The 21843-nt window shown below is 37.9% G+C and overlaps 2 protein-coding genes and 1 long non-coding RNA gene across 5 annotated transcripts; 2 read left to right on the forward strand and 1 right to left on the reverse strand.

The window, feature by feature from the left end:
- LOC103723806 (serine/threonine-protein kinase 52) lies at positions 1-7034 on the forward strand. Its single transcript, XM_089928460.1, has 8 exons — positions 1-353; positions 445-505; positions 608-1069; positions 5078-5199; positions 5501-5709; positions 5802-5976; positions 6205-6339; positions 6567-7034. Exons 3-8 carry the CDS (start codon positions 745-747, stop codon positions 6771-6773), a joined length of 1173 nt encoding a protein of 390 aa, XP_089784586.1. The 5' UTR covers positions 1-353; positions 445-505; positions 608-744; the 3' UTR covers positions 6774-7034.
- LOC148699494 (uncharacterized) lies at positions 6525-9001 on the reverse strand. Its single transcript, XR_015974617.2, has 2 exons — positions 8870-9001; positions 6525-7270 (listed from the first exon to the last, which is right to left on the reverse strand). It is a non-coding gene; the product is annotated as an uncharacterized LOC148699494 (long non-coding RNA).
- A 4947-nt stretch (positions 9002-13948) lies between these two features.
- LOC103723805 (Protein kinase superfamily protein) lies at positions 13949-21843 on the forward strand. 3 transcript variants are annotated; one of them, XM_008814846.6, is made up of 7 exons: positions 13949-14092; positions 18355-18447; positions 18543-18656; positions 18969-19247; positions 19405-19518; positions 21402-21474; positions 21563-21843. In XM_008814846.6, exons 2-7 carry the CDS (start codon positions 18385-18387, stop codon positions 21598-21600), a joined length of 681 nt encoding a protein of 226 aa, XP_008813068.1. In that variant the 5' UTR covers positions 13949-14092; positions 18355-18384; the 3' UTR covers positions 21601-21843. The 3 variants fall into 3 exon arrangements, with proteins under 3 accessions (XP_008813068.1, XP_008813066.1, XP_008813067.1); XM_008814844.6 differs by having other exon boundaries at positions 13955-14139; XM_008814845.6 differs by having other exon boundaries at positions 13981-14109.

The following is a 21843-nucleotide window of genomic DNA, read 5'->3' on the forward strand; positions in this document are numbered from 1 at the left end:
GTTTTTGGCTCCTCCGTTCTTGTGGTTTCTGTTGGTTGGAAGCGGTCGTCTCTCCCCCTCATTTTAAGGGCGTAATTCCTCGCGCCCTTTCATCCACCCTCCTTCTCTCTCTCTCTGGCTCTCTCTCTCTCCTGACGATCGAAGTGACGCTGTCCTTCCCTTCTTCTATTCTCTCCCCCTTTTCCCCCCTTCGTTTCGCTACTCGAAATCGATCCGAGAGCCACCTCGAGGTTGTTACCTAGGGTTATGTGCCCCTGCTCAACGAGATCGGCCTCCTTTTCTTGTGGATTACTCGTCCCCTCCCCTTTTCTCCACCCTTCGATCCCTATCCTGTTTCGGATTTCGAAAAACTGGTGCTTTTTTCGATCCTAGCTTTCAAAATCTTGAAATCGCCTTTTTTTTCGTTGAATTTGGGTCTAAGTTGACGACGTTGCTGTCTGGCAGCGAAAAGATGGGATTTTGAAGGTTCTGCTAGCCGAGTTCTGGCGATTGGCTCTGATTTCAGGTTTGTTTCGCATTGTTTGCTGTGAAAATTAAGTATTTTTTTTTTTATTTATGGTGTTGGTTTTTCTTCCGTGTTTGATTGATTTTGGCATTTGATCGAAAGGATTCTGGATTCCATGGCGTCTGGCTGAGGACTGCGGTCGGTTGATGACTGATGGAGAAAATTATGAAAAATTTATAACTTTTCGGGGAAATTCCCTCCATTTGAGGTTCATTTTGAGGGTGGGTTAATTTGTCAATATGGATTTGAGGATAGAAACAGAGAATGGAAGTGTTGGGCTTGCTTCCGAAGCGAAGGAGGGGGTTTCACAGAATAAATTGAAGAGTTCCGGGAGCTTGAGCAACAAGGACATGTTCTTGAGAGCTGATAAGATTGACCTCAAGAGCTTGGATATTCAGCTGGAGAAAAGACTTTCTAGGGTGTGGATCAAGGACAAGAGTGGTCCTCTTAAGCCCAAAGAAGAATGGGAGGTCGATCTATGTAAGCTGGATATAAGGTATGTTGTTGCTAAAGGGACCTACGGTACCGTGTATCGTGGCACTTATGATGGCCAAGATGTTGCAGGTACTTATCCGCTCCCTTTTGAGCTCAAGAAAAATTGCAAGACTTGTTATATTCTGTTGGCGTCTGCATATATGATTAATTCAGACTTGTTACTATTTACAATTTCTATGCAATAAGAAAAGCTGTCTCAAAATATAATTTAATATATTGCAAACTGTTCCATGTGTGCAAGTTCTAGTTTTTTATATTCATATTCAACTATGCATATATGTGTATCAGTAGGTATTTTCTCATTCTTGTAAATATTCTTCTGGGAAGGACATCATCATTGTATAATCCTTCTTTTATAAAACTGGGATTGCACATGGAACATAACTCTAATCAGGAAGGCTCCATGGAAGATTGTATAAGGAAGCATGCTTGAAAATCACAGGTACCAATCGTAATTGGGATGCCTCCTAATGCTTCATTACCTTTGAGGTTTCACGAGGATACCGACTCCTCATTCCTTAATTTTGAAACTTCTTTCTAGGTCTAATCCCCATGTCTAGCAGTTTCTGCTAAGTATCCTCATTACATCACAAGGATGTCCATAGTTTTAACAAAAGGACCCATTATGGAGGGTTTCAAGGAGGCTCAAGTACTTGTGTGATTAATTCTGTAATACCCAGACACTTGTTGCCTACTTGTCCAACTATGCTGCTTATCCCAGTCAGATGTTTATTTTCAAATTCTTCTGATTTTCTGTTATAGAGCCTTGTCAAATTATCTTGTTTCTTGGCAACATGAAGGGCATACTCTGAATCTGTAGTATATCATCATCATTGTCATTTTGAGAAAAGAATTGCTCTCTTAATCTTTTTTTCCTGTTATCTTTTTCTTTAGATAATTTAACTTAGGGAGGCATGGAAACATATTAATTCAGTTTTTCCTTCCGTTGCAAGATATATTTTTGTGGTAAATGATTATGGAGTTGGTAATGACTATAATATCTCATTTGGATGGTTGATGATTTTTGAAAAATGGTCAACTAAGGGTTGATGCAGTTCAGGAATAATCTATAGGTTACGTATGTCAGGACTGGACAAAGAACCTATTCTACAATTTCATATAAAAGAAATGATGTTTTTATCTATTTCGTGGTTTAGAGCAGGATTTGAGGTTCAAAGAGGCAAGTTATGGAAATATTTCATTTGTAAAATATTGCACAGAAATGGAGGCTATTGACCTTAGTGAGGGGGGGAGAAGAAAAGATTATGATTGTGAAATTTCAAGTAGATTTATGTGATTGCTGTTTTTCACTTGGTTAGTTTACCGAATTTTGATAGTGATTCAAAATTCGGTTCAGGATGACTATAATTCTTGCCTAAAGGTTAGATTACATAATGACAAATTTTATCATACCTAAGTTTTATTCACTCTTGAATGATTAAATAAAAGAAATAACTAATCGAAGGTTAAACAGGTAGTATATTTATCAAATCTGCTACAAACAATCTTGATTGATGTGGTGACAGCCATCCATCAAATGCTCTCTTCACTTGAACAAACATTGGCATTGCATGTGCCAAATACTAGTTGTTGGTAAATTCACTGCTAATATTCAGTAGGATGTGCCATGATGTATGTTACATGCAAATGAATGAGAAGAGGATAAGGTCTAATTCGCATTTGGAATCATGGAGGAAAAGTTCGGAGGTCAAGGGCCTAAAAGTTAGTAGGATGAGTAGAGGGTAAACGGGATGGAATATCGATGAATACAGAAATCAAATCGAACCTGTAGCTAAAATTGATGACAAAGATGACTATTTTGTGATTGGTTTTGATACCTTATATTTATAGTATAAAGAACAAAGTGATATTTGAAGGCATATCTAAAAGTTTGGTGGATGAAGTGTCGAGTGTTTCTTAGCTGTTATGGGACTGATGCATACCTTGGCATACCTTTTTTTTTCCTTAATTTTTTTGGCGAATAGAATGGGTGGAATCTTGACCAAAATAAGGTGAGGGCAGGACTTGAACCAAGGTCGTTGGTGCCCAACTCTTAGTAATTTTACTAGTTGAACTAGCTGATAATTTTACTAGTTGAACTAGTTGGCACCTTTCACATGTGGCATACCTAAAGGGAAATTTTGTAATATGGTAGCAAAGCTTGCAATGTTGCATTTTCAGTGTTGGCAACAAAAAGGGAGCACACAAGATAGAGGTTGTAGAGATGACAGTATTGAGATAAATGTATGATGAAGCATAGAAGGATATACTGAGAAACAAGGGTAGGAAGGTGGCATAGTGGCGGCACCTGATGTAGGCAAAGGCAGAACATTTAAATGGAGGATGTGAAATGAATAAACCATGACAAGGAAAGGTGCTAGAATCTTTGCTAGAGGGCTTAGAAAGAGAAGGTGGGGCTAGCAAGTTCATCCATATTAACCAACCTGCCTAAAATATTTGAGTGTTGGTATAGGTGTTCATATTTAAGTTGTGCTTAGATCTTCTGCTTTTAACTCGATTGTAGTAAGGTTTAGTTGGACTGAGAGTTTTTTGACCCAAGTACTAAAGATCCTTGGTTGTTTAAAGGGCTTTCATTGAGGTTAATCTAAGCGATCTCAAGCAATAAGGCTTTCAACTTGGATTAGGGGTTGAAGAAGCGGATACTGCCTATTGCCATCTGCTTTTGATTGCTTGCCTGATTAAGAACTCATACGGGCTTGGAGAAGCTGTATAACTGAATAATTATGTCCTTATCCTCCTATTTGCACGGAGGCTGAACTCCCTTCTCAATGAACTTGACCCCTTGCATCCCAATAAAATGCCAAAAACTCAGTTGTGTCTCACATATTTTTTTGCAGGACTATGAAGTGGCATGAATGCCTGACACTTGCATAGCGACCTTCAATAATAAAGAAGATGCCTTGTTGGTTAACCTTTCAACATAGCTTGGTGCAAAAAGATAAGCTCAGACATTTAATTTGGACAGAGTGAATGTCATGACTTGAGTGACTTAGAAGTCAAGAGAATTTTCAATAAAAAAGGGAAAAATGCATACCATGCGTGTGATTCCGAAAATAAAGTTAAGAATTTAGTGAAGGAGATGCCAAGAATATGGCCCTATTTTGGTGAAATTCCATCTTTATCATTTTGAGTCCACGACGAACTTTCATGATTTCATCTGTATCTAGTCTACATGTAGATTATTTTACTGGATCTAGTGATAGATAATCTCTTATGTTTCGTAGGAGTTATTTGGAAGAGTTGATGAAACCAATGTAAAGTTCTGTGTGATATAGTAAGGTGATTTTTAGTTTAGCTTGCAATCCTTCCATTTCTGTATTTGATCTGCATGAATGTTGTTGAGTTGCTCATGGTTCGTGGATCTCCTCTCGAAACCTCTTTCCTATGAAATGCTATATTCTTGCTTGAGGACAATCAAGATCCAAGCTTGGTGATCCATGTGGCAGAAGTATGCTTATGGATGCATGATTTTCTCTCGTGCATAATTGCTCATTATTGTAGACAACTTGTTTCCCTGATTCTCTCTCTCGATTCATTTTTTCTTAAGAATTACAAACATGACCTTTACACTGCAGAATATGCAGAAAAACAAGTTAGAATTATAGGAAACATTCTTTGTATGCATACACCATAATCCGAGACACTTGGAAATAGTTTTCTGAATCTTTTCCCGTCATGTCTTCTTTGTTCCCTCAAGTTTACCATGGGTGTTTTCCATTTTCTACTTCCTGTTTATATGTTTTTGTTTTCTTTTATTGTTTGATTGTGTAAATTTTACTCTTTTCTAACAGTGTCTAAGGGCAAAATATCATGTTTAATTGGTGGTTCAAAAGTTGTTTCATGTTCATTAGTTGTTGGTTAACGGATACAGTCCTGCACTAATATTTTGCAATGAATAATAGGGACAGAATAAATTTGTTGAGTGATTTTTTATAATATATACATGATACTAGTGTAAGCTGGTTTCAAACAGTCTCCAGGTGTATCTCTCAATGATACAATATTTCCATTACCTGACGTTTGTGTTACATAATAATTGTTTTCTACATTATATAGTGAAGTTGTTGAACTGGGGAGAAGATGGGTTCACAACTGATGCTGAAACTGTGGCTCTCCGAACATCATTTCAGCAGGAGGTTGCTGTTTGGCATAAGCTTAAACATTCAAATGTTACCAAGGTGAGGACTTCATTGGAACCATCATCTTTAAGCATTATATGACTTGTACTTGGCACAAAGAACCATTGTATTGTATTCTAATAATGCTTACTGATATGCATTGGTTGATCAAAGTATATCTATCTTCAAAATTGGTTTCCTTGGGGTATTTCATGATGATTAATATATAAGTTTGCTCTTGAAGTTCTATTCCATGTCATCTTCTGTTCCAAAGTAGGAATATATTCCTTCTTATGTTCTTTTCGTTCATTGGGTTCAAATCTATATGGTCCATTTATAACTTAAATATTTTTTGTTGCAGTTCATTGGGGCTTCAATGGGTACCTCAGACCTCAGGATTCCACAAAAGAATGCTACCTGCAATGACCACAGTTCACTTCCAGCTCAAGCATGTTGTGTTGTTGTGGAATATCTTGCTGGGGGAACGTTGAAACAATATTTAATAAAAAACAGGAGAAAGAAACTTGCCTATAAGATTGTTATTCAACTTGCATTGGACCTTGCTAGAGGGTAAGCATTGCACTAGCAATTCCACGTTATACTTAATATTACAGCAGATTCTTAGTGCTACTGAAAATGAAAAAAATACTCTCTTATTTCAGATTGAGCTATTTACATTCAAAGAAGATTGTACATCGCGATGTCAAGACCGAAAATATGTTATTGGATACCCAGCGAAATCTTAAAATTGCTGATTTTGGTGTTGCTCGTGTCGAGGCTCAGAATCCCAAGGATATGACTGGTGAAACGGGTACCCTTGGATATATGGCGCCAGAGGTGCCCATCTCCTTATATGCATATCTTATTCCTGTTGGATATATATCTTTTGAAAGAACTTAACAGAATTCTATAATATGTATAGGTATAGAAGACTTGCTAAAATATAGTTCTGAGTTTAGTGAATATCTGTTATATTTTTGTCATGAACTAGTTTTAGGAATATCCTTTCCCCAGTCATTTAAAACAATTTGCATGCAAGCAATTCTGATGGAAGGAGCATGACAGGTTCTTGAAGGTAAACCATACAACCACAAGTGTGATGTCTACAGCTTTGGCATATGTTTGTGGGAGATCTACTGCTGTGACATGCCATACCCTGATCTTAGCTTCGTTGAAGTCTCCTCTGCTGTTGTTCGACAGGTTACTCTCATCACTAAAACTTTTATGTTCTATTCATTTGCTTCTACCTACTTTAAGAAATTGAGCTGCATTTTTCTTCATATGACTAACCAGAACACACAACAATTAATCCTTGTCAATTCAAGAAAGTACTTCGAACATGATGTTTTTTCACATCTTAAATCAGTGCTAGCAGAAGTTTAATGAGAAGCAAAAATGGGTTGTAATTTATTCTCAATTTTTGGCAGAATTTACGGCCAGAAATCCCTCGATGCTGTCCAAACTCTTTAGCATATATTATGCGGAAATGCTGGGATGCAAATCCTGATAAACGACCAGAAATGGATGAAGTTGTGAAGCTCTTAGAGGCAATTGACACCAATAAAGGAGGTGGGATGATACCCGAAGATCAGGTGGGTGGATGCTTCTGCTTTAATCCAGCTCGTGGTCCATAGTGTCCTTATTTATAATATATATGCGAGGAGCTTCCATTATGATTCAGATTTGGAAGTTATTGATCATGAGACTCCTATTTTTGAGTTGAGAGATTGAAAAAGTGTGCCATATCCATATTAAATGCAACATTTTAACCTCAAGCTGTTGGTGTACTTCAAAATTGACACCGCTTACATCGTTGGCTGTGATCTTATTGCCACTGATGTCTGTAAAGCACACCTGAGAAATATATCATACATTATTAAATTGTATTTCCTAAACCCACAAAGTCTGATCATGATGCTAAGACCATGGTGTTGTTAGCTTGTATGATCTAACATCCCAGTTTCATTTATTATGTTCTGTGATGGGTTGCAAATACATTCATATATTTTTCTTGATACTGTAAGGGTTTCATTGGTAATTCCGATTGAGTTGAAAATTTGGTAGAAGTCTTGGTTCTTGTTTGCATAAAATGTCGGATCATTTGCTGTCCATGCTCCTCCGAAAGCACTTCCTGTTCACCCATGATGATGGTTCACATTAGGCATTATTTTTTGTTAGCCATGACATGCAACAATTTCACAAGAGAAAATTTTGATGGCACAGTAAATTGTTCATGCATGTCTGAAAGGTAGCACCATCCCATGAGTGACTCCTGGGCATTGACAATTAAGTTGCATAAAGACCCGTTAACCAATACTTGTACCTTGATAATACTCTCTTAAACTTATTAGTCCATTATGCTCTTCAATATCTAAATACCTCTTCTATTCAACTTTTCTTTTGTAAAGATGTAAATTTAAATGTTCTATACCATTATATCAAGATCCGGTTGAAGCTATTTATGAAAACATTCTAGATGTTATAACAATAAGCAAATATTGAAAAAAAAGGAAAAGAAAAAAGAATTAAGATCATTCTCAATAACAAGTTTTCACCATGGATTTATAGACTATGGTCGAGAACTTTGAGAGTTGATCCATCTACACATTTGTGCCTTGGATTCAATTATTACATGACCTCAAGGGCGGCCTAGCGGAGTTATTTGTACCCATTCATTGATCTTATGATGAATTCATTAAGCCTCATTTTACCAAATGAAGATAAAAGCCAAGTCTCCTTCAAATGTAAGATACTTTGTCACCCCTTATCATAATTCTAACATTTTTATATCACTCCGGAGGAGTCCAAGGGAGCGAGGAATAGGAAGACTACTAAAAGTACATAGTAAGAAATTATGCAAATGGTTTTAGCCCTAAGTGGACTTAAACCATAACATTTAAAGTCTTACTCATCTAAATGGTTTCAGATTTACAACTCATAATATGACAATTGAAGTTTAGCGAATAGCAGTTGAGCTGAAATAATTTCTTTGTGAATGTAGAATTTTTAATCGCACCAGGGTTTCTTAATGAGGGGGTCCAGTGCTTGTAATGATGGTCTATAATATTTGGGGGAGTCGTCAAGGAAAATCTACTTCATTCTTTATGTGGATTAGTTCCTACAGTCAAAGGCAATCCTTCATGATTCTCCACAACTTTGAGAAATGTTGTATCTATGAAAGAAAGTGGTTAGGCTTGATACAACAGTGCGTTCATCATTCATCTTCGAAAGCAGAAATAAGGAATTATAATTAATTTTAATCTAACCAAGGGAATAAACATATTGCCAATAATATAAAGTTATGAGTAATGCAAGAGGAACCAATTCGACTGGAATTTTGTCCATATAAGATCTTGACCGAGCTTTAGAGTAAATCATAGGATCAGAGTTAGATCACTAATAAAGAATTATGGATCCATTGGCTTGTCTATTAAATGGACTTTTTGTTTCCCTTTTTTTGGATAAAGAGACTGGATATCTCAAGTCCCAACCCATTTTCATTAAGAGAGTCATGTTATGACTCGAAGAGCAATAGAAATAATAATAGAAAATAAAAAATTAAAAATGATACGGCATACCAAATTTTAGGCAGTTCAACATAATTCTTTACATCCAGTGGAGGTATTTACTCTTTTCAATTAATTTAAAGAGAATCACAGTGTAGAGAGAGTAATAAAATAAGCATGACAACAATAATAAAGAGAACATATGCTCAAATAATGCTCCTTACAATGCTAACAAAAGCCCATCGGTAGTCGAATGATGCTCTGAGATTTGCCTTCAATCAGCTTAGAAAGCCAACATAGCACCATTCTTAAACCTGCCAAGCCCTCGAGCATTCTCTCAAAACACCACTTGTTATGTCTTAACACTTCATCATAATCTCCTCTATTTATGGGGCCAACATAAGCTTAGTATACGCACAAGTAGGAGAGTGGGAAGCCGGTTAGGAGTAGGATACATGAAAGAGTAGATGAGGTGATGAGTAAAAAAGAAACAAGAGAGGGAGTAGGTTACTGAATGCTTTCCTACTTCTGCTCAAACTCATGAAGGTAGGTGGAACAGTCCCACTCATGCTTAGAGACAGGTGAGTGGGGTAGGGTCCTGCCCCCCAGGTTTTCACACCCCCAGTATTATCTCACTTGAAAACTTCAACATCTCTTTGAACACATTGAACACCAAGTATATATATCAAGAGACCACACCTTAATCTCACCAATCATCTCCATGTGAAGCTCTACTCCATGTGAACTTCTCTCTAACGACGTGCATTGTAAGTATATTAGCTGAAATTTTATTAGTGTGGATCTTCTGTGTAGAAAGAGCAACAACAGTTTGTAGCTTAGACATCCAACTTCTTGCACCTTTTGTTAGAGAGAAAACATAGCCTATGATAGAATGCCTTCAATTTCTATCACCAACAAAATCAATAGTCACAAGACCAAGTAGCACCAAATGTCTACCAACATAATAGATTGCAATACTAGTAGTATCCTAACAAAGGATCCACTTCAAAATATTCAATGATCTTGGCTTGGATTTGCTCTATATTGTTTAACCACTCCCACTACACGAGCAATGTTCGGTCTAGTGCAAACCATAACAAATATATAGGTTCCTTACTGTAGGCGAATATGATACTCGAGACATCTTTGCCTTCTCCACTTCTATGTAGTAGGGCGGGCAGTTAGGTATATTCTGGAGCCGAATAGTTTATGGAGTGTCCTCTTGAGGGGCAAGTATGGTATGTGTTCGGTGATGGATGATTTTTGGGTAGGTCGTCATAGTTTCTTCATCTGGAAGGAGATATGCACCTACGCTCTGATGGTCCTCCCAGCGATCAGATGGGCGATTGGTAATGGGCGGTCGATCGATGTCCTTTGAGATGCTTGGATGACCGATCAACCACTTGGGAGGACACCGACGATGGTGGGCTCGGCGAGATTGTCTGGGTGGAGAGTCAGTGATTTGATCAGTCAAGGTGGGGGAGGGTGGAACGAGGCGATGATCTAAGAGATCTTCGGGGAGCAGTTGGCTGAGAAGATATTGACTATTCCGATTCCAGGTGAGGAGTTGAGAGACAGGTTGCTGTGGACTTCGATGAGGAGGGTGAGGGTGAGTACCGGAGACCTGCAGGCACTGATGGGCAGAGAGGCTACTCGGCAGATCGAGGGCAGGTGGATATGGAGGATGCGAGTGCACCCTCGAGTGGCCTTATTCATATGGAAGGTGGCGTGGGGGTGTCTACCGATCCGGAGTGTTTTAGCTAGTAGGAGAGTCAGGGTCACCCCGATGTGTGAAGAGTGCACAGACTCGGAGGATCTGCTTGGGTGCCCTCGAGCTGTGCAGGTCTGGCAGCAGGCACCCGTTTCCTTGTTGCGGATGTGGAGTCAGCGGAGGATCTTGTGGCCCACTTGAGGTTGTTGGTAGGTTTACCAGGTACAGTGGAGAGAGGTATCATATGCGTTTATATGGCGTATCACATTTGGCTGGACCGGAATGCCTGCATTTTTGAGGACAGGAGAACCCTTTCGAGGGTTGTGGTGGACAGGGCCATCTGTCATGCGACTGAGATCATTGCCATTACCCGGGCATCTCCACCGAGGTTGGCTAGGGATATCTGGGGTTCCCACTTCGCTGCTGCAATGCCTCGAGTGACTCTTGTTACTTGGGAACCCCCACCCTCTGGCCACCTCAAGGTAAACTTTGATAGCAGTGCTTCAACAGGAGAAGATAGAGGAGGGATGGGGTTTGTGATTTGGGATCATGCTTCTAAACTAGTCGCGGCAAGCGGGCGACGCACCGGTAATATGATGGCCATTGGAGCCGAGCTCAGGGCGGTATGGGAGGGAGTCGTCACCTATGCGAGGGGTGCCTAGCGCAGACTATCTCATCCTGGAGGGAGACTCCTCTATGGTGACCTAGTGGATTCGGAATGTCGGGCACCGGGCAGATGGCCATCGTATTCTCAAGGACATCCAGAGGTTAGTGGCATGCTGTTGTTCGATTCAGGTTGCCCATGTGTTTCGAAAGGCGAACAGGGCTGCAGACTGGGTCACCTTCTTTGCTGCTCACCATTCGGAAGAGGTTCTTTGGACTGAGCCCGACTCTGTCCCCTCATCTTTATGTAGCCTTCTTTCTAGTGATGCTGAGGGTAGTATTCATGCTATGTTGATATGAACTACTATTGTACCAAAAAAGAAAAAGAAAAAAAAAGAAAAAAAAAGAAGAAAGTTTGTAGCTTAAGTAATGAAGTAATGACTAGCTTTTTTTGTGCATATTGAAGCAATTAGGACCTTGTTCCTATAACCCTTCTAATTTACACACATAGACACAATGATCAGCTTTGCATCTACAAAATCCCAAGCTCACAATGGACGAATCAAATAGCTTGTACCAACACCTTGGCACCTTCTTTAACCCATACAATAATTTATTCATCCTGCAAACCAAATTCTTTTTTTATTCAACAAAATCTTCAGGTTGAGTCATATAAATCTCTTCATCTAGATTTTCATCCACAAAGGCATCTTCACATCTAACCGCTCGAGGTCCAAGTCAATTATTTTAGCTGGGAACTTCAAAATGACATGGATAGTCTCTATGCAAACAATTGAGAGAAAAATTCTTTGAAGTCCACCTGATTTTTGAGCATATCTCTCCACATTCCCATTAGTACCTTTCTTCAACTTGAAGGTGCACCTACAACCAATGGCTTTTTGCCCCTTCGTCGATTTCACCAAATCCCAAGTTTTATTCTTGTGCGAGGCCTCCATCTCTTCCTCCATGGATGTTCTGCAGCTAGTTTCAATGGCCTCACAAGTCTCACGATATTGTACTAGGCTCATCTTCCTATGTTATGTAAACATAAGAAATGACAGTTGTTAAGCCATATAGGAGATTTATTTGTCCTTCTAAACTTGCCTTAATTTTCTTGTGACTCTTCTTCTTCTTGCACATGCTCTTCTTTGGGTTCAGGCTCATGATCCTCAGCCTACTAATTTCTTATACCAACTTGCTCATTGTCATCATGCTTTGGTGCTTCAACTTCAATTGTGTCTTTTGTTTTTGACTCAAGCTTTACTTTTCCTTTTTTCATAGAATCTTCACTGACTAATATCTTAGATAAAAATCAACATGGATAGGGTCCCACAATCTCTTACCCCTTTGTTCCAGTAGCATAGTCAAGAAAAATACACTTTTTGGACCTAGGTGCTAACTTGGTCCTCTTATCCTTAATTAAGAATCCATACATTAGATAAGAATCACCTCTAAATACACGAAGAAAAGAGTAATTTATAGGCTTGCTAAACCAAGTAACATGCTGTAAAAACTACTTTAGATCAAAAGGAGTCCTCCAATCCAGTTGTGATCAATATGCTAATAGCTCACTTTCTAATCGTGCGGTTAATTTGCTTAACCGCTCCATTTTATCATGGTGTACCAGGGACTGTCAAATGCCTGTTGATGTCATGCTCACTGCAAAAGTGCAAACTTCTTTGAGATGTACTCTCCTCCATTATCGGATCTCAGATACTTATTTTTTTTCCCCTTCGCATTCTCAACCAAAACCTTGAACTATTTGAAACAAGTACCATACTTCCTCTTCATGATTTAGACTGAGACTTTTCTAGAGTAAGCATTCATGGAAGAAACAAAATATGATGCTCCACCAAGTGTTTTGGCCCGAGCTTCCCAAGAATCAAAATGGATCTACTCTAGAAAGTCTTTGCTTTTTGCTAATAGATGAAGGAAATGGCTTCTATGCTGCTTTCTATGCAAGCAATTCTCACAAAATTCCGAACTTGAAGTTTTAAAACGTGGAAGCAAATCTCTATTAAGGAGTACCTTAAAGCCATGCTTGCTTAAGTGATCACCTAAATGCTTGTGACAAATTGATGCACTTTGTCTTAACTTTAGCTACTAAAGCATCACCAATCATGGTATCTCCAAGAGTTGATACAAGCTACCTAAATTACTCTCCTTTCGCTACTACTAGCACTCTCTTCACAACTTTTATCTATCTTTTTTCTCCAAAAAATTTGTATCAATCACTATCAAATTTTTTCGATCAATTCGAACAAATATAACTTTTGCATCATGGTTCCACATACTTGAAATGGTGATTTGGGATGTTCTAATCCATGAGGTGGTGGGATCCAAGACTTTTAAAAATGCTTTATTTTGTTACAATGGAATCCAACCAAAATTTTTGTGGACCGTCATAACAATTAAACGGTTGTTATCTAAATCAAAAATAACTTTTCAAGCTCTTAATGTGAAAATAGTATTTCAAATAATAGCTATTATACTGGTGCTATAATGAAAAATAATAAAAAATAATAAATTTATCTTTTCTTTCACTTTTGTTAAAATGAAGGTATAAGTGAAAAATATAGCCGTCATATTTTACGATATGATTTCCCTAAATAACAGGCTGAAATCGTTATAACAGTAGTTATAATGCTTATAAGATTTTTTTTTAGAATCCTACTGGGTCCTCTCCAGCTAGGATTTTAATTAATAATATTGATTTTTTAATTAGCTGACGTGTATTTTGAAACCTATTAGAGGGTATTCGTCTCAAATTATAACGGAGAAATGTCGAAAAACCGGAAAAGGACCGGTCTGTTGAACCGTCGAGGTCCAGCCAACCGGTGCGTATAGTTACCTCCTAAAGCCGGCCTACTTCAAAACCGGTAAATAAACCGCTAAACGCCGCGGTTAAAATCGTTGGTTCGTTCGAATAGTTCCCGGTTCGATCGAACCGATCACATCTTGAAGCGGACAGGGGATTAGGGTTCGGTTTGGGATTTTCCCTTGTTTGAGATATCGATCCGAAGGCGGATAGCCCTCGACGCCTCCTCTCGCAGGCTCCAACCTCCGGCCCTCGACGGCTCCTCTCCGGCGCCTGCGCCGGCGCAGACAAAGGACGGCAGGCTTCCATCATCCAGTGAGCACCTTTCCACGGTAACCCGAGCCTCGTCTTCTTCGTCCCAGGTCCACGGCAGCAGAACCCCGCCTCCTCTCCCCCCCCTCTCTTCCTCCCTTCTGTACCCCCTCGCAAGGCCTTATTAGTTTGTTAAGCTAATTAGATTTTAGTATTTCACTATGAGTTGTTCACTGTTAAGCTTATTCGATTTCTGCTTCACTATGAATTAGCCCAGATTGATAGTTTATTTATGTTTAATCATTTATAGCAGATTAGAGGAGAATATAGCTTACTTTAATGAATAGAGATGTATTTTGCTTGTATTAACTTAGCTAAGATTCTCTGATGTGATATGCTTTTGTTCATCTTGTCCTATTTTTTCTGACACAGTTATCATGTTGAGAACTTGAATGAAAGATGTTGGTAGATGTTATGCGTTATCTGTAATTTGGTGTTGTTATGGAGAGTACAAAATAGCAAAGGTTTTTAGAAAAATGCTAATAAAAAATTATGTTTTTATAATTTATCTGCATATGCTTATAATTTTAATCTAATTTTCTATATATCAATAATTAATAGTTAATATGTTTATTACCATCATGATGTGACAGTTCTGTTCAATTGGACCGGTGACTATGGTTGGGCTGTGTCCCCTGACTCGATAGCTAATACCCATAATCTCCTAACATCCCAATTCACCATTTCAAAGCTTGTTATCATCTAAGCTCTTCCTTTAATTTACATTGGCATGTGACATTGGCATAACACTTTAGAGTCATTTCCACCTTTAAGAACTTCTTCCTGTCCATTTGGAAATCGTTTGAGTCTCTCTTTTTTTTATTAGGTAGCTGATGATCTTTTGCATGAAATGTTGTAGCAAATTGTCATGCTTGAATGGTTACAGTTGATGAGCTCATTTTTTATATCCAATCTTTGATTTGCATAATCTATAGGAGTTCATGAGAAGCATAAAAACTTACATTTTAGAATCTCACCTTATATCCTTATGGTGATATTTAGATTTGTTTCATTTTGGCCTTTGCAATGACTGGACTGCATATCTTCATGCCAAAAGAAAGTAGCCGATTTCTTTTTTGATGACAGTTTGCTCAGAAACCATGCAAGTTGAAGAAGATATTTATGCATTTGTTTGATCTTTTAAACAATATGACAATACCATGTACTATGGTGCTGAAAGGGAACCATACTAACTACAGAAGGCTAGATAAGGAGATATTCTGGTTATTTCTCCATTGCATATATTAAAGTTGGGAACCATGTGTGTTCAGCTTAAAGTCTTCTTTACTTTTCATGTTCATGAGCAAGGGAAACTGCCATTCAGGAGGAAGATGTCAAAACATTGTTTAAGTGACTGGTCATCCAACTTGTGATTACTTGATGACAATTAAAGGAGCTTTGTTCTGAGGTTACAAACTAGATAAAATAAGATAGCACGTCCAGTGTTAAAATAAGATAGCACATCCAGTGTTAAAATAAGATAGCACATCCAGTGTTGCTGTTCAGATCATATATAATTGACAAAATCCGCCATTCTGTCTAAACTCATGAAAGTTCAAACCTAGTTTCATATAGCTGAATTAGCTAGAGATACTTAAGGAAGATAGGAGAGATGACCTGGGACATTTTGGATAATTGGACTACTTGTTTGTCATGGAAGGTGATGAGCTTTATGGTCTTCCTAGTTCAATAGGTCTGCATAGATTTATGCAGCTTTAGTAAGGCATTTATCAGGGCCATAGACCAATTTGCCAAAGTTTTTCCAAAGCAAGTTAGAACTATGTTGCCCTTTGAAGTATCCTTCTCCATAACTTGAATTGTGAACCATCTTTTGGTTCTCAACCTTATGCCTTCTTCTCTAGTTTGACCTGTGATTGTGTTGGATGAAATTTTTGGTATGCATATCAGTAGGAAATTAAGATTAGATACTGGGCTATGTTTGATGATTCATTTAATTTTATTACAAACTAAAAACACTTTGGATTATGCACATGTGCCTGCCTATGTTAAAAAAAGGGTATCAATATTTTATAAAAATAAAAAAGGCTGCAGTAAGAAATCCTTAACATGTAATCTTATGAAGATAAAGCAATTTTGTTTAGAAATCTAAATTTGCATTCCTGTCTATAATTGCCAATTTATTATTTTGAGAAATGGAACTATCACCTTAATTGGAGCAGCCTTTTTGTTTTTTTGGGAAAGTAGGAGGGGAGACAGAGCCCAACTTATTCTTTTGGCTATAGGCAAGATTCATCCCAGGTCTCTAGTACCAACTTGTAGAGACATCAATTATGTTCCATAATATTGAATTAGTGGATGCATCGTGTTGATGAAAATGCAAAGAGTCTCCTTTTCGGAAGTTGAAAATATTTTTTGAATGTACCGAAAAGATCACATTCCTCATATACTTGTGGAACTAATTTGTTACATAATACGAATGTACAGAAAATAGATACTACGTGTGCATATACAATGTTTAGTATAGGATAATTATATGCATGGATATGCAAAAGTATCATGAAGTCTCTGGTGGTTGACCATGTTGGTAAAGTCTTTAGTGATTGTAGCAAGAGACCTGGCTTCAAATCCCATCTTCACTAGGTTTTGGGGGGTTAAGGGTATTTGGTGGAGGGCTACCCCCGTTATGTAGCTTATTTATGGGCCTTTCTGTCTCAAAACTCAAAAGAAAGAAGAAATCTATATATACATGCAAAGGCTAAATGGTAATTGTACAAGGATTCTTTTGATATAATAAATATTGGTGGTTTGAAATTGTATCTAATTTACAAATCAAAGAATGCTTTTCTTGGATTTGAGTGTTTGACTTGGTCAGGGTTTGTACTTGTGTTTAGTATGAGGTGTAAAAAATCTATGACAAATAGTTATAGTTCGTCTTATGAGCTTCATTTTTCTAAGTTGAAATAATAAATTGGACTATGGGAATATTTTTGTTGCCTTTTTGTCTCATGATAAAATGAAAAAAAAACAAAGGCCTGTTTGGTATAACCATTATCTCTTGTTTTTATTTTAAAATTCAACCATTGAAAATGAGAACGAAACATATTTGGTGCTATTATTTTTATTTTCTATTTTTCAAAAATCACTTTTGTTATTTCTAAAAAATAAAAGTTAGAAATTATTATGTTTAATATTTTCAAAAAAAAAATATTTTTTACCACCACTACCACTACCAACACCGCTACCACCACTGTAGTCGTCGTCTCTAAGGTTTGCTGTACTGGCCCATACCACCCCATGCCAGCCATATTGGTACGGCATCAAGGTTTGGTTCAGTTTATGAGCCGAATTAGTCTATACTACTTCAAATTGAGTGGAACTGCTCTATACTACATGATGCCGATCTTTACCGGTATGGTACCAAGCAAGGTCCGCCGTACCGGTTTCGGTCGGCGTACCAGTGGCGGCCCGTACCGATCCGAACCGGTTCCGTACCGATCCGAACCGGTTCCGTACCGGTCCGAACCGGTCCCGTACCGGTTCTCCAACAATAAACTACTGGTACCGGATTCCACGCTGATCCGGTACCGGTTCCAGGCCGGACCGGTACGACAGACCATGGTACCAAGGTTTAGTTCGATATATAAGCTGAATCAGTTTGTATTTGTCTGAATCAAGTGGAGCTGCTTCGTACCACTCATTATCGACCTGTACCATCTGGTTTCACGTAGTACCATGGCTGGGAGTTAAAATAAGTGTTGAAAGCCGGTCTCGATATTGGAGACATACCATACCATATCGACCATACCGTTTCGAACCATTAATGTATAAGTACAGTTCTCGGAACCGATTTGGTAAATCTTGGTCATCTCTGTAGCCGCTGCCACCACATTATCGCTGCCATCATTGCTACCTCCATCAGATAGCCAACAACTCAATACCACCATTGCCTCCACTACAACACCGTTGCCATCGTCGTTTCCTTTGCCATCGCTGTTGCCTTCACAATATCACTGGTGCCCCTATCATCACTGCCTCCTATCGTCACCACCTTCACCATATTTCTGCCGGCTTTTGCCACTAGCATCACTGTTCCCCCATTGCTACTACCATCACCTTCACTATCATTACTTTGTTCAAATTTTTATTGACTCTACAAAATGTATTTATATTTCTAAAAATTTGGAAAAAAATGGAAGTAGAATTTCTGTGTTTCTATTTCAGAAAATAGATGAAAATGAAAAAGATGCCAAATGGCACCCATGTTTATAATTAAACAAGTATCTGATTTCTTGCATTATTGACAGGTATATTGGTTTCCAGTGTATATAATCATTATGGAGATTGATCAGAAACAAAAAGAGGGTCTTGGTGTACTGCTGAAGCAGGGGGCTGAAGCTGTAAGTTAAATGTGTTTTCTTTTTAAAAAGAACTTTGAATTTTCCTTTCTTTTTTTTTTTCATGGATTTTCTGATATTGATTGGTGCTTTTGCAGAGGGTTTTCGAGTCAAATTTTGTGGGACGCAGATCCATTGTCAAGGAACGATTTTCAAAGAAGTACAGACATCCATCACTGGACTCAAAATTGACTCTTAAGCGCTTAAATGCGGTAAGTTTCCTTTCAATGAAATTTGTTATCTCTAGACTATTTTGTGATTATTATATGCATAAAAATACAATTTCCAGAATATTATCAGTTTTAGTTTCTTTTCTGAATTAATAACCTAGGTCAAGAGTATTTATATTTGTCTACATCAATTGAGGAGGGAATTTTTTAAGTTTTCCCAGCAATTCGTTTCTAATCCCTTCTATGCTTGGCTTTTGTTTTCATCAGTGGGTATTTTATCTGGACACCTGTCAACATGGTTGAGACATGCAACCTTTTTCTTTTCTTTTTCATTATCTTTTTAATTTGGAGCAGGAAGCTCGCTGCATGACAAAAGCAAGACGAGTTGGTGTTCCCACTCCAGTTTTGTATGCTGTGGACCCTTTGTTGCATACTTTAACTTTCGAATTCATCGATGGCCCATCTGTAAAAGAAATACTCCTGGATTTTGGATTAAATGGTGTTATTGAGGAACGACTAAGTGATATTGCAATACAGATAGGGAATGCAATTGGAAAGCTACATGATGGAGGTCTTGTTCATGGTGATTTGACAACATCAAACATGATTGTCAAGAAAGGGACAAATCAGCTGGTGAGATCTGAGCACGTCTCACTTCTGAGCATCCATTTCCATGCTATAATTTGTGATTCTGTTAGATAATTTACACACATCCATGTATTAGAACTAAAATTGTATTTAACAATATACAGTAGAAATAATGAATGAATCATTCCTGTTCTTCTCTCAGGTCCTTATTGACTTTGGTCTGAGCTTCATATCAACTCTTCCTGAGGATAAAGCAGTCGATTTATATGTGCTTGAGAGAGCTTTGTTGTCTATGCATTCATCATGTGGGAATGTGGTAAGTTAGAGTAGATCCTGCTTTCTGTCACATTCAAATTTCATGTTTTGATTTATTTACTCTAATTAGCGTGTTTTAGGATTTGTAATATTTAAACAGCTCATCCCATCTATTGGGTATCAGCCATGTGGATCGTACTTGGCCATTTTAAGTCCCTAAAGTTACATGTGCTTGCATGACCATCAATTTTTTTGCTTCCCTTTTTTATGATATTTAATTCTATGTATATGGCTCCCACCCCAGGATTGCTCTTTTTGGTCAAACTGCATATGTCCAATCAATTTACTAAATTACTGGAGCCCCTGATGGACAGTGGTAGCCTTCTTCTAATATGTTTTTGCTCACTTTATCCGTGTTGTTTTAGCACATATCTACAGCATCATCTATGCTATTCTCATTGGATGCTTTATGGTTTCTCCTTGTTCATTATTCAATCAGTAAAATCAAACTGATCTTACTAGCTGTTATATGTATGTAGAAGAAAGCTAGAATGCCCTTTGAAAGTATTTGGTTCCAAATGCTGGACCAAATGCTACCTATTGAAAAATTAATGATAGTCCTCTCAATTTGAGAGCACACAACATATACGGACCAAATTTTAACTAATATAGATGCTTCTAGTCTATGAATCGTATCAAAGCATGGTAACATCCTAGCAATTCCTTCTTATATCCATTTGATGGACATGTAAAAGGCCTCAAAAGATCAATGGTTTGGATGTTCAAATTGGACCAAGGCGTACAGTTCCCAAAGGAAACCTTACCTAAAGAGAATATTCTCCTCAAGTATAGTCTGGATATAGTTTTGCTCATTAGTTATATTGCTTCTTTTCATTTTGCTTGCCAACTTGACGCATAGGCAAGAGACCTGCCAAATAAATGTTAGGTTTTTGATTTCTATCAATTTAGACAGTGTATATTATGATTAATGGTGTAGATTTTGATTTTAAGAGGGCTATTGTTGATTTCACAGACACACACACGAGCTCGCACACACATACACACACATGCATATGCACAACATGCATGCGCGCAGACACCTTGCATGTGCACATACCTGTACACCCTGCACATGTGCATGCACGCGTCTGCCCAAGCAAAATTTTGAAAGTCTCAATGGTATGCCATGATAATAGTAACGTGGTGCATGTTCACATCATCTACCCTTCTTTATTCCTGTTGGAGATATCCTTCCCTACTTTCTTTTTCTTGAGTATATAATAATAACATGCAAGGTGACAATAACATGCTCTGGGAATCACTTCTGCTCTTGTATAGCCATTTAATTACTTCATGAATGTTTTTTTTATCAATCTATTTGGAAGAGCATATTTCTTTAGAGTTTTCTTTCATAACACCCAAATTACACTTCGTTCATCCTTAATCTTATCAATTAACACCATAAGAACTGCAAATAAGATGGTGGAAGGGGCCTCCCTTTTAACATCAGCGCATGGAGTATCTTAAACAAGTGCAACATTAAGAAAATGCTACTTTGCCACACTTTGTTTTGGTTAATTTCTTGCAGGCATAAATGTGGTACTCTGATCCCCTTCTTCGTGTATCCTTTTCTACTTGTTTACCCATTTTTCTAGCCTTCCAGAGCCTTTACCTTTGCAAAGAAAATTCAAATGAATTCCTAAGCAAGCTCTCCTTCATTCTGTCCACACTATAGAAAAGAAATTGCTCTCTTCTTGCAGTCAAGTTCTCTTTTGATAGTTTTTTTTTCCTCCAGCAGGCCATGCTTCGGCATCCAAACTTACAATTGCCATTATGATTGAAATTTGAAATTTTACTCATAGTAGTTGGAAACAAATGTTGTTACAGCTGTTGTAAATCTTATTGCTCTGATCGGTCAAGCAGTGACTCTCATTTTCTGTACAGATGGATAAAATACTCGCTGCATACAGGAAGTCTTCAAAACAGTGGTCATCTACAATGAACAAGCTAGCTCAAGGCATGCAAATTATCACTATTTTCATCTTTAACCTTCCTATGCTTGTGTAAGCTGTTTGTTGAAGTGTTTCATCTTTTAATCTTCACAGTGCGACAGCGTGGTCGGAAGCGTACCATGGTAGGATGAGCATTTTCAGCTGAAGTACTTCTACGCATGTTAAGACAGGCCATGTAGACATTTGAAGGGAAGCTGTATAGGATTTAATGGAGATGACTATTCATCATTCATCAATGTAATGATGTGTTTGCTTGTAGCAAATTCTCTAATAACCAAATGACATTGAGATTGATCATCAAAATGTCATAATGGATTATGTTTCTTTGGGTGGTCGCCATAATGGATTTTCAGTTGAGCTAGAAGTTTCAAAAA

The sequence above is a fragment of the Phoenix dactylifera genome, chromosome 18 (genome assembly GCF_051530095.1).
Source record: "Phoenix dactylifera cultivar Ajwa chromosome 18, Ajwa_hap1_PhDact_Kaust_v1.1, whole genome shotgun sequence".
Lineage (NCBI taxonomy): Eukaryota > Viridiplantae > Streptophyta > Magnoliopsida > Arecales > Arecaceae > Phoenix > Phoenix dactylifera.